This window comes from Octopus sinensis, linkage group LG15, assembly GCF_006345805.1.
Source record: "Octopus sinensis linkage group LG15, ASM634580v1, whole genome shotgun sequence".
NCBI lineage: Eukaryota > Metazoa > Mollusca > Cephalopoda > Octopoda > Octopodidae > Octopus > Octopus sinensis.
This window is the reverse complement of record NC_043011.1, coordinates 21,045,928-21,059,315: the sequence shown is the minus strand read 5'-3', so window position 1 is coordinate 21,059,315 and position 13,388 is coordinate 21,045,928. Positions and strand designations below refer to the sequence as shown.

The following is a 13,388-nucleotide window of genomic DNA, read 5'->3' as shown; positions in this document are numbered from 1 at the left end:
TCCGTGTAAAGCACCACTTTTCATGGTTTGTCCATTTACACAGGAGCTCTGGGTAAAATGTTATATAGTACATAACCATCTTCAGGACATAAATAATACGTGTGTAAAGTTTGGTGAAAATCAGTTGAGAATTGTGGAAATGTATGTGTTAGTCAATATACACACACATATTGTGATTTATATATACTAGATATATACAGATGAGGACAATTACATCAAGAGATGCTGATCTTTAATTGTAGTGAGAACATATGGAAGGGGTAGACCCAGGAAGACATGAAGTGGTGAGAATGGATTTACAGATGTTGGAATTCACAGTGGGGATGACAGGGGACCAAAACTCCTGGCTGTATACTGTGCTTGAAAAGACATCAAGCTAAGTAAAAGCATGGGTTGTCCTTGCATACAGGCTCATCCCTTGCAACCCTCTCCAGCTAAGCACCCCTAATCTTGCGGGCTCACAAGTGCTGGTGGAACATAAAAAGCACCCACACTGGTGCTGCATAAAAGCACACAGTACACTCTCTAAAGTGGTTGATGTCAGGAAGGGCATCCAGCCATAGAATCCATGCCAAAACAGACAAGGAGCCTGAGCAGCCCATCAGCTGGTCAGCTCCTGTCAAACTGTCCAACCCATGCCACCATGGAAAACAGACATTACATGATGATGATGAGATAGATGTGTGTGTGTGTGTACATGTGCTGTGTCCCCCCCCCCACCAGCCCCAGCCCACTTTGATAACCGGTGTTGGTTTGTTTGAGTCCTCACAAGCTAGCAGTTCAGCAACAGAGAAAAGACACATCAGACTAAGTAAAAGCTTTTTATCAGAGACTGATAGAAAAAAGTACCACACTTAAAAAATAAGTACTGGGGTCTATTCGTTGAACTAAAAACCCATCAAGGTGGTGCTCCAGCAGGGCCAGAGTCCAATGACTGAACCAAGTAAATGGTATAAGATAAAATACAATAATGTATTTGTATTCCATCAGGTGCACCACAACTTCTGCAAACTTAGCACCCTCAATTGCAGAAATGCTACATTGCTGCCTGACTGGCACCCGTGCCAGTGGCATGTAAAAAGCGCCATTCGAACATGGTCAATGCTAGTGCCGCCTGACTGGACCCTGTGACGGTGGCACATTAAAAGCACCCACTACACTCTCAAAGTGGTTGGCATTACGAAGAGCATCCAGCTGTAGAAACCTGGCCAGATCAGATTAGAGCCTGGTGCAGCCTTCCTGGCTTTCCAGTCCACAGCCAAACCATCCAACCCATGCCAGCATGGAAGCAGAGGTTAAATGATAATGATGATGAAGATTATATATACTAAGGCAGGAGCAATTAACAGCAACATGAAACCTGAGATTTTGTGGGAGGGAAAAATATGTAAACTGAGATGTTTGTACTTTTACTAAAGGAGAGTAAACGGGTAGTATACTAAACAAACATACTGTCTTACGATTGAATACTCACACACACACACACACACAACACACACACACACACACACACACACACGCACAAATACTCATATACATGCACAAAATATATGTGCCTATGTGTATATATATTTTTATACAGATAAATATTAATATACACACACATATATAAATAAATATGTACTAACACACACACACACACACACATGTACTAACACATATATATGTATATATGTATTATTAGTCATATATACATAGCGTATACATCCTGTTTATAAGTTTGTATGTCAAATTTGCTATGGGATAGCATCCAGGAGAGCTCCCTACATTGCACTGAATAAGGAAATTTCCTCAGGCATTATTCCACAACATATTTGGCAAATAAACAAAACACATACACTATGAATGTGGGACCACTAATGTTTACAATACTGGAACTGGACAGATATATATATATATATATATATATATATATATATATACCAGAGTAAACACATAAATGTGAAAAAAGGTGGAAAAAAGAGAAAAGAGTACTCAAATACCAGGGGTAGAGTAATATGCTTTATTTAAAAGCAGCAGAAATCAAATTTCTGCTGCTTTTAAATAAAGTATATATATATATATATTCTTTTACTTGTTTCAGTCATTTGACTCTGGCCATGCTGGAGCACCATCTTTAGTCAAGCAAATCATCCCTATGAATTATTCTTTGTAAACCTAGTACTTATTCTATCGTTCTCTTTTGCTAAACCACTAAGTTACGGAGTCATAAACACACCTGCATTGGTTGTCAAGCAATGTTGGGGCGTCAAACACACAGACACACACACATACAACAGGCTTCTTTCAGTTTCTGTCTACCAAATCCACTCACAAGGCTTTGGTCAGCCCAAGGCTATAGTAGAAGACACTTGCCCAAAGTGCCATGCAGTGGGATTGAACCCGGAACTATGTGGTTGGGAAGCAAGCTTCTTACCACACAGCCACTATATATATATACAGACGAACAATAAAGACAAAGTTCTTGGTCCAATATTATATATATTTGAAAGAATGAGTAGAGATGGTTTTTTTGAGAGGACAATTTCTATTTTAATCTTAATAATAATGTTTACAGTGAGTTATTCTGATATGAGTTTCAAGCTTCTCGTAGCCGTTTTCAAACTGAAAAATGTATGTTTTACTGGTTGCCTTTTCTCTTCTTATCCTTCCCCTTCTTCGGCTTCTTTCTTCCTTCCTGTTGTTGTTGTGGTGGTGGTGATACTTCTTCTTCTTCACACATCCTATTGTATTCTGTATATACATATATATACTACATATGTGGAAAATTCTGTCTGTGGGTGTGTTTGTGGAGTTGTTAGCTAACTCCTCCTTCATCATTTTATCAATTTTGATGAAACTTGACACGTAAGTAGAACTCATGTCTGGAAACCTCATGGCATACTCATATTGTTGAAAAAATAATCGATAATAGGAAGGGATCCTTATATATATCTAATATATTTTTATTTTAAAAGCCAAGGGAAAAGGAAAATAACCCATTCATCTGCCTAAATTATTTGGTATAAATCAAATCGAGTATGCTTATGTCTTAGTATTTGAGCTGTTACAGTTATTTTTGCAATTTATCCAGTACAACCCTTAAACAAGTAAATAGTATTTTCCTAAACAATAGATCCACTTATTTTGGTTAGTGACTTATTAACACTAGTGCCCCTAAGGGTAATATTCTCTGGGAACGCACAAAAGCCCTTTTCAGAGTTATTTCCTTTGAATTGTTATTATCTCATTCCTGAATAGCCTTTTATTACGTAACATGCTTCACGATTTTAGTATACACACCTTATTAGTATTTCCTCCTATGTTCTATATACTCTGGAAACGTAGTAAAGCCTTTTTCGGGGCTATTTTATTTGAATTCTTACTATCAGGTAACAGATTTCATGTTATTACATAACTGACTTCACAATTTGGGCAGTCACAACTTATTGGGAATTCCTAAAAACAAGATCCTGCACAAACACCATTTGAAGGGCTACATACTTTGTATTGTTGTTATTGGATTAGCGAAACAATTATGAAAACGGAACCAAGGGATAAACCTTGCTTTCCTGAGAATTACCGAGTACATCAGCTAGTATATACATATATTATTTTTACATCTTTTATTTTATTTTTTTATATTTTTAAAGATATTTTATATTCTTTTCTGTTTTCTGTATATATGTATATATATTGGAAGGTTTGGAGATGATGTACAGGTATTATATATTAGAAGAAATGAGGTAATCAGAAGATCGGATGGTTTGTATTTACAGATATTTATTTATTTATATATATATTACATTTTTTACATATATATCATATCACTTAGTTCATTAGCGCTTTCTCCCATTCTAGTGGGGTTTTCAAATGAAAATAAGTTCCTTTGCTGGGGATTTTAATCATTTTATAGTTTCTGGTTGTGGTGGGGAGGAATGTAAGACAGTACTGTCTTACATTCCTCCCCACCACAACCAGAAACTATAAAATGATTAAAATCCCCAGCAAAGGAACTTATTTTCATTTGAAAACCCCACTAGAATGGGAGAAAGCGCTAATGAACTAAGTGATATGATATATATGTAAAAAATGTAATATATATATAAATAAATAAATATCTGTAAATACAAACCATCTGATCTTCTGATTACCTCATTTCTTCTAATATATATATATATATATATATAATATATATATATATATATATATATATACAGAAAACAGAGATATAAATATATATATATTTCTTTTTTGCATGTATAATTGTAAGGAAAAATCTTTTGCTATTTAAGCAACCAGTAAAACATACATTTTTCAGTTTGAAAACGGCTACGAGAAGATTGAAACTCATATTACTGTAAACATTATTATTAAGATTAAAATAAAAATTATCTCTTCAAAAAAAAATATCTCATTCTTTCAAAGATATATGTGTATATATGTTTGTGTATATATATATATATATATATATATACTAACATACATGCGTGTGTGTACAGTAATATCCACCTGCTCAAGGAGAAACCACTTCTAGCCACTTTTGATGGACAGTCTCAGCACCACATTTTACAACTGCAGTTCAAGCCAGAGTTTTAGTGGCACTCATAGTACATCCTTGTTACATTATGTCAGTTGATGAAAGCTTGTATATTGTGTGTGTGTGTAAAAAAAATATGGGTGGCTAATTCACAATTTTACAACCTAAAGGCAGAAATATATACGTCACTAAAGTGAACAAAGGGCACTAGTCAGCAATATTGCTAGAAATAAGAGTCAAAACAACTCAATAGCCACGGAAGCTTTATCTTAATGAGATGACAAAGGAGACAAGCTCCCTACAGTTGCAAATATAACCAGATCATTGATGATTTCACATTTTGATGCTTAATGCATCTTAATGCTCATCGATGGCTCTCACCATGCCTAGGGTTAAACCCATCTCACCTTGTCAGCTTATAAGATTTCTGTTGAAATCATATCTGATTTCATGAATGGTAAAAGTGAAAATTATGTATAGATTGTTTGAAGTGGTGTACAGATTTTATATATTAAGAGACAAGAGATAGTCAGAATTTGGATAAAATATATTTATTTATTTGTCCCTGTTAGGGATTCATCATGAATGATTTCTTACAGAAAAGTCATACCTTTTATATATATGTGAGTTAGCGGGAAATAAAAATCTGGAGTTGAATTTGTTTTCTTGAGTTTTGGAAAAGGGTGTTTGGAGTGGTTACTTGAGATGTTCTATGTAATTCTGAATCTGCATGTGTGTGTGTGTATATGTGTGATTATGCATATCTGTGTATGTATAAATGTGTAAATTTGCATGCACTGTGAGTTTTAAACAAAAGAAAGAAAGAAAGCAGACAGAAAGAAAAGAAAGAACGAATGAATGAATGAAAGAAAGAAAGAATAGGGTGTTTTTCTGGAATGGTTGAACTTCATGATAGGTCGAAGGATCGATTTTTTTTATCAATTGCAATACCCATCAAGTTCAACCATCACAGAAAAACACCCCATTCTTTCTCATAAACACACATACTTACATACATACATACACACATAATATAAACACATATATACACCAAAGTCCTAGTTAGCAGGAAAACAGGCAGGACTTTCATCCTTCAAGAAAATGGCCCTGCTCAATATATATATAGAAAAGGTGTAGGTAGAAACTCCATATGATGTATTCAGTGAAAGGATTGGACACACAAAAGATGAGTTGAAATCACAGGATGGTTAACAAAGAAAGTAGAGTTAGTTTGTAGCAGCTGTGCAGAAGCAATAAACCTTAAAAACATATGAGAAATAGATTTTCTCAAATGCCCGGGAGGTTTCCTCGAGGTACTAGATTATTTCTGCTACTTAGGGCAGTGGTTTTCAACCAGGGTTCCGCGGAACCTTAGAGTTCTGCCAGTACAGTCCAGGGGTTCCGCAAGAAGTTACAAAACTGCTAAAATCAGCAGTAATTTTTAATTCTCCTGTGCAGATATGTGTGCATAAGACTATTAAATTATTGCACAGGGGTTCCTCGAGCCAGTGGAATGTTTCCTTGGGGTTCCGCTCCAGCAAAAAGTTTGAAAAGCACTGACTTAGGGTATCTAATTAGCAGTGAGGGAGGATGTTCTGACAGTATAGCTGCTACAATAAGAATAGAATGGAGTTCAGAGAGCTTTTACTTCTGTTGATAACATAAGGTTTTTCTTTCACAGTGGAAACCAAATTGTATGATACTTGCATATGAATAGCAATGTTATGTGGGAGTGAAAAGTGGGACCTAAATGCAGAGGAGATATGAGGACTATAAAGGAATGAAGTTAATATGCTCAGTGTGTATGTACAATAAAGTTCAACCCTTTAGCAATCAGATTATTATATCAAGTGTCATGTTTATTTATTTACTTTGTTTTGAATAAATCATGCATTATCTCATAACTTCAAGATTTCAATGATTGGAATCGAAATCAAATTCGATGACTGGCATCCATGCTAGTGGAGAGCTAAGAGTACCATACGAGCATGATCGTTGCCAGAACAAGCTGGCCTCTGTGCCGGTGGCACACGTAAAAAAACACCACTCAAGTGTGATCATTACCTGCATTGCCTTACTGGCACTTGTGCTGGTGGTACGTGAAAAAACATTCGAGCGAGGTCGTTGCCAGTGCCGCTGGACTGGCTCCTGTGCAGGTGGCACATAAAGGGCACCATTTGAGTGCGGCCTTTGCCAGTACTGCCTGACTGGCCCCCATGCCGGTGGCACGTAAAAGCATCCACTACACTCTCGGAGTGGTTGGCGTTGGGAAGGGCATCCAGCTGTAGAAACTCTGCCAGATCAGATTGGAGTCTGGTGTAGCCATCTGGTTCACCAGTCCTCAGTCAAATCATCCAACCCATGCTAGCATGGAAAACGAACGTTAAACGATGATGATGATGTAATCGTTTATTTTTAGAATAACATTGTAAGGAAAGTTGTCAGTGGCTGGATCTGGAAGATTTGAACATAACACAGGTAGAATATGTGGGCTGGAAATGGCTGATTTGAATGTTAAATAGTTAACTGTGTTGAGAGTAAAATTGGGCCTAAGATTACTCAGATGTAGTGTACAGGAGAGAAAACTCCATCCACCCACCCACCCTGTGTACTCTCTCTTATACTCATTCCATATATATCCTAAGAGTATGCTCATCACCACCATCATTGTCTTCTTTTCAGCTACTCCCACCCACACATATATAATGCAGGGTAGCTGTCCTGGTGCCGGTCCTTATCAACACCTAACATAAAGCAAGCTCCCTCTCTACTACAACCCTACTTAGCTGAGGGATTGTTTTTCTTTGTCTTGCAAGTTAGTTGGTGACCTCAATAGTGCCTATTATCCTCAGACCAAAACTTGGCTTGAATATTTGCAACAAAGTAAACTCTAACAAAAGGTACCCCAAAATTATTTAATGATGCTAAATTAGGCGAAAGATTAAGTCTACAGCCCACCAAAACAGGAATAATTCTTCAAACAGATTTCTGCAGTTTCAATCTAGCCCCTTTCACTAACAAGGATTTGGTGGAACCCAAAAGAGTAGTAAATGGTACCATGTGGTCATAATTGAAACAATCATAGCTGCAAAGTGAATATCTAACCACACAGCCATGCCTGCACCCTTGTAGTCAGTCACATGGCATTGATTTCATCAAAGTTTTGTTAAGACTTATAATATGAAAGACTGCCAAATTCCTCAATTGCAGGAAGAAAAAGAAAGCAACAACAACAAAAAAAAAACCAATCAAACAAAAAGATAATCCTTCATATGATAGGTGCAAGGCCTGAAATTTTGTTGAAGGGCTTACTTGGTTGCACTGACCCCAGTACTTAGCTGGTACTTATTTTATTGACCCCAAAAGGATAAAAGATAAAGTTGACTTCAGCAGAATTTGAACTCAGAATGTAAAACCAGAAGAAATACTGCTAAGCATTTCGCCTGGTGTGCTAATGATTCTGCCAGCTCGTTGCCTTGGTCACACAAAAACAATAATAAATGTGTAAAAGTACATGGAGTGATCAACTTACCAAGTAAACAAGGAATTCTAGGAGTAAACTCTTTAATAACATATGGCAGTATCATATAACTCTGATTTACAAGTATTGGAGACACACCAAGTTCTGTCTGTTTCCAGTCTGAAAAGAAAGAAATTCATCATTTCATGAAAAGAAACTCTGCTGTTACCACCACTACCACCACCATCACTAGCACTATCAACAATTTATCCCCCATTCTTCTTTGGGTGGTGAAAGCATCTAGCTTTAAAATCTTAAGACAAATTACACATTTTTTTATCAGTGTCAGTTATTAATGTTGAGCAGTAACACCTGATAAAGGGCCAGGTGTCACAATGACTTCAAAGACAAAATATGAAAACCAACAAAGGAATTTCTATAGGGCTACTCAACTTACAAGAAAAACCAAAAATTACAAAATTTGTCTCATATAGGCACAGGAGTGGCTGTGTGGTAAGAAGCTTGCTTCCTAACCACATGGTCCTGGGTTCAGTCCCACTATGTGGCACCTTGGGAATGTGTCTTCTACAATAGCCACAGGCCAAACAAAGCCTTGGATTTGGTAGACAAAAAACTGAAAGAAGGCAGCGAGCTAGCAGAAACGTTAGCACGCTGGGCGAAATGCTTAGCGGTATTTCGTCTGCCATTACGTTCTTAGTTCAAATTTCGCCTAGGTCGACTTTGAATTTATCCTTTCAGGGTTGATAAATTAAGTGCCAGTTATGCACTGGGGTCGATGTAATCGACTTAACCCCTTTGTCTGTCCTTGTTTGTCCTCTCTGTGTTTAGCCCCTTGTGGCAATAAAGTAATAAGAAACTGAAAGAAGCCTGTCATATATATATATATATATATATATGTATTTGCGTGTCTGTGTTTGTCCCCCCACCATCGCTTGACAACCGATGTTGGTGTGTTTATGTTCCTGTAACTTAGCAGTTTGGCAAAAGAGGCTGATAGAATAACTACTAGGCTTACAAAGAATAAGTCCTGGGGTTGATTTCTTCGACCAAAGGCAATGCTCCAGTATGGCCAGTCTAATGACTGAAATAAGTAAAAGATAAAAGATACATCTGATTACCATGTAAATCAGCACAACTGGGTCATTGGTGAGCAACTAAACTGACAACAACACTCTTGGATCTACCTCTGGTACAAGAAAGATAGACGGACACCTTGACGGGAGTCAACAGCCATTTATCAATTCAGAAGACTTCATTAAGGCTTCTGGGTTCAGCAGGGCAGATTCTTTTCTCAACCCCTACATATTGGCTGTCTCCTTTAAAGATGACATCTAGATGAAAGAAACCCTCCACCAGCCCTTGTTAAATTTGAAGACCACCCAATCTGGTGAAGCTCAGTAACTGGGATTATCATTATCTCATCTTTCATTTTGTCAGAAATGACAGATGTGTTCCATTGCCATTGCAGCAGAATTGAAATTCAACAGGTTAAGATGTAGGACTTAATGAAGACTGTACTTAGTTAATCGGAATAACATCTACTCGACGCTCTTGTATATTGTAAGGTTGAGCTACAATAACATTCATGAAAATACAGTTTTATATTTAAGAGATGAGGAATTATGTACATTATTTACATTCGACAGATATTTGTCCTCATCTTGTTTGTTGTTAACACAATGTTTCCGCTGATATACCCTCCAGCTTTCTTCAGGTGTCTTGGGGAAATTTGCCCAAGGTTCCACGCAGTGGGACTGAAGCCAGAGCCATGTGGCTCTGGGTCTGAGTACAAATGTCTTGTTTTCATGAGTTTTGAATTAAAATCTTCCACCAAACCTTAGTCACAGTTTATGTTCCTAACACTAGCTTAATGATAACTAAGTTATTTTACTAAATTCTTTGTTATATTTGAAGTAATTGAAAGAAACACAGAGCATTTCAAAATAAATACAGTAACGAAAAGGTTAAACATAATTAGTCCAGGAACTTTTTGATGCCAATTCGTATTATCTTGTAATTATCAGACTTTGATGACGTAACAATGATATTATAGGGTTGGTACGAGAAACCATTTCTGACTAGTTTCACCATAAAACAGAGAGAATATTTTGGCTGGATATGGCTGGTTTAAATATCACTTCTATCTTACTACCTAAATATCATTTCTACTATACCATAGCCTAAATACTGCTTTTGCTACTGAGACCCCCTTCGGTCACAACACAGATCATGGAAATGCACCTAGAAAGTTAGCTTCCCAGGCACAAGTCTGGGCAAGGTTGTTTATGGAAGACCAGCAGTCGCCCATGCATACCGACTTCCCCTCTCCACGCCACCAGTGTTATCCAAGGGAAAGGCAACGGCCAATACAGCTTGGCACCTGTGACATTGCAACTCATTTCTACAAATGAGTGAACTGAAGCAACGTGAAATAAAGTGTCTTGCTCAAGAACACAACACGCAGCCCGATCCAGGATTTGAGCTCACAACCTCACGATCGTAAGCTCGACGCTCTAACCACTGAGCCATGCTTTGCTACTACACTACCTATATACTGCTTTTATTACTCCACTGCCTAAACACCTCTTCTGTTACAACACTGCTTAAATACCACCTTTGTCACTAAACTGCCTAAGTGCCATTTTTGCCATATCACCATAAAAACATTGAATAATAATTAACAAAAAAATGATGTGCAGAACAAACCTACCTGCTGATATGCCAGCAGCTCCAATCAGAACTGCAGGAATGACAAGAATAACTGCAAACAGAGCACCGGAGAAGGACAAAACCTGAGAGTAAAAAGCACTTTGCATTGACAGGACTCGCTGGAAAAATGACTGCCAAGGAATTGTTCCAAAAGTCTATAAAAAGAAATAAGTTGTGTAAAATGTAAAGACATAGAATAACGCTATGCAAAGTGGGCGAAATACATTTTGGCATTTTTATTTGTTAGTCTTGTAGGGTTAATGGTCACCTTGTGTCTATCTTTATCAGTATCAGGATAGCTGGGTGACAGATTGAGGTTGTTAACAATTTAGCTTAAATTGCTGTACATCAATCACACGAGTGAGTCAGTGTGAGGTGAGATACAGAATAAGGGGGGCATAAAGATATGTGTCTTTCATCTTTTACTTGTTTCAATCATTAGACTGTGGTCATGCTGGAGCACTGCTTCCAAGAATTTTAGTTGAACTAATTGAACCCAGTACTTATTATTTTTTATTTTTTAGCCTGGTACTTATTCTATTGGTTTCTTTTGCCAAACCGTTAAGTTATGAGGACATAAACAAACCAACATTGGTTGTCAAGCAGTGGTGGGAGACAAACAGACACACACACAGATATATATATATATATATAGATAGATAGATAGATAGATATAGATAGATACAAACATATATATATATATATATATATATATACATATATAAATAAATTTCAAGCCTTGTGCCTAGAGTACAAAAGAAGTATAGAAGAAGACACATGCGCAAAGTTACACACAGTGGGATTGACCCCAGAACCATATAGCTGGGAAGCAAACTTATTACAACACAACCATGCTTGCACCTTATAAATATTGTGTAGTTTGAAGTAAGAGAGACACAGAATAACACTTTTGATGTTTTCTTTTTGTTTTTGTTTTTTCAGTTGCTTTACTCTATTCCAGTTTAGGTCAGACAAGTATGTAAATTAATGAACATTCAACCCTGAAGCACTTTGCCTTTATTAAGTTTTATGACATTCTTTCTTGAAAGTCACTGCTAGATAAATTAACAGGGTGCTAACCTACTGCACTCAGTGTGTTGACGGCTCATGTATTCATATATATATATATATATATATATATAGGCCCATCAGGTATCACTGCAGAGATGCTCAAAATATCTGGTAGTGTCGGCTATAGCCTAGTCACCTGTATAGTTAATCAGGTGATACATGAAGGAGTCATACCCAATGACTGGTGTAGCAGCATAATAGTCAACTGCTACAAAGGTAAAGGTGATGCCCTAGATACAAATAATTACAGAGGTATCAAGCTGTTGGATCAGGTGATGAAGGTTACAGAGAGGGTCATAAGCCAACTAATTAGAGAGAGAGTTAGTTTAGATGAGATGCAGTTTGGTTTCGTACCAGGGAAAAGTACCACTGATGCTATATTCCTGGTAAGGCAGCTGCAGAGAGAAATACCTAGCCAAAGATAAGGCCCTGTACCTGGCTTTTGTTGACATGGAGAAAGCCTTCGACAGGGTCCCCCGATCCCTCATATGGTGGTCAATGAGGAAACTAGGAATAGAAGAATGGTTAGTGAGAGCTGTGCAAGCCATGTACAGGGACGCTGCTAGTAAGGTGAGGGTTGGAAATGAGTACAGTGAAGAATTCCGGGTAGAGGTAGGGGTCCACCAAGGCTCAGTCCTCAGCCCCCTCCTATTTATCATAGTCCTCCAGGCAATAACGAGGAATTCAAGACAGGATGCCCCTGGGAGCTCCTCTATGCTGATGACCTTGCTCTAATTGCTGAGTCATTATCAGAACTGGAGAAGAAGTTTCAGGTGTGGAAGCATGGTTTAGAATCGAAGGGCCTTAGAGTCAACCTGGCTAAAACCAAAGTCCTAATAAGTAGGAAGGTAGACAAATCACAAACGCCTTCAGGTAGATGGCCCTGCTCGATCTGTAGAAAAGGTGTAGGTAGAAACTCTATAAGATGCACCAAGTGTAAGCTATGGACACATAAGAGGTGCAGCAATGTCATAGGAAGGCTAACTAGGAAGATGGTTTTTGTATGTGGCAGATGCTCGGGAGCATTAACCTCTGAAAATCTGCAGAAAACAACTTCCGTCACTTTCCAGGGGGAAAAACTAGAAGTAGTTGATAGCTTCCGTTATCTTGGTGACCAAGTCAGTAGTGGGTGGGGTGGGTGTGCTGAAAGTGTAACGGCTAGAGTAAGAATAGCCTGGGCAAAGTTTAGGGAGCTCTTACCTCTGTTGGTGACTAAAGGCCTCTCGCTCAGAGTAAAAGGCAGACTGTATGATGCATGTGTACGAACAGCCATGCTACATGGCAGTGAAACATGGGCCGTGACTGCTGAGGACATGCGTAAGCTCGCGAGAAATGAAGCTAGTATGCTCCGTTGGATGTGTTCATAGTGTTCATAGTCGACAGAGTGTAAGTACCTTGAGAGAAAAGTTGGACCTAAGAGGAATCAGATGTTGTGTGCAAGAGAGACGATTGCGCTGGTATGGTCATGTGGTGTGATGATGAGAATGGATGAAGATAGGTGTGTGAAAAAGTGCCACACCCTGGCAGTTGAGGGGACCTGTGGAAGAGGTAGACCCAGGAGAACCTGGGTCGAGGTGGTGAAGCACGACCTTCGAACTCTAGGTCTCA

The 13,388-nt window shown here is 38.0% G+C and overlaps 1 protein-coding gene across 4 annotated transcripts in view; it reads right to left on the bottom strand.

The window, feature by feature from the left end:
- The window catches only part of LOC115219815 (high-affinity choline transporter 1), a 71,294-nt gene that overhangs the window by 28,559 nt on the left and 29,347 nt on the right, over positions 1–13,388 (bottom strand). For all 4 annotated transcript variants that reach the window (XM_036509524.1, XM_036509523.1, XM_029790090.2 and 1 more), the window contains exons 7-8: positions 10,711–10,864; positions 8,052–8,159 (exon numbers count right to left, since the gene is read on the bottom strand). In XM_036509524.1, coding sequence (XP_036365417.1) covers positions 8,052–8,159; positions 10,711–10,864 — 262 coding nt within the window. The remainder of the gene's footprint in view (positions 1–8,051; positions 8,160–10,710; positions 10,865–13,388) is intronic.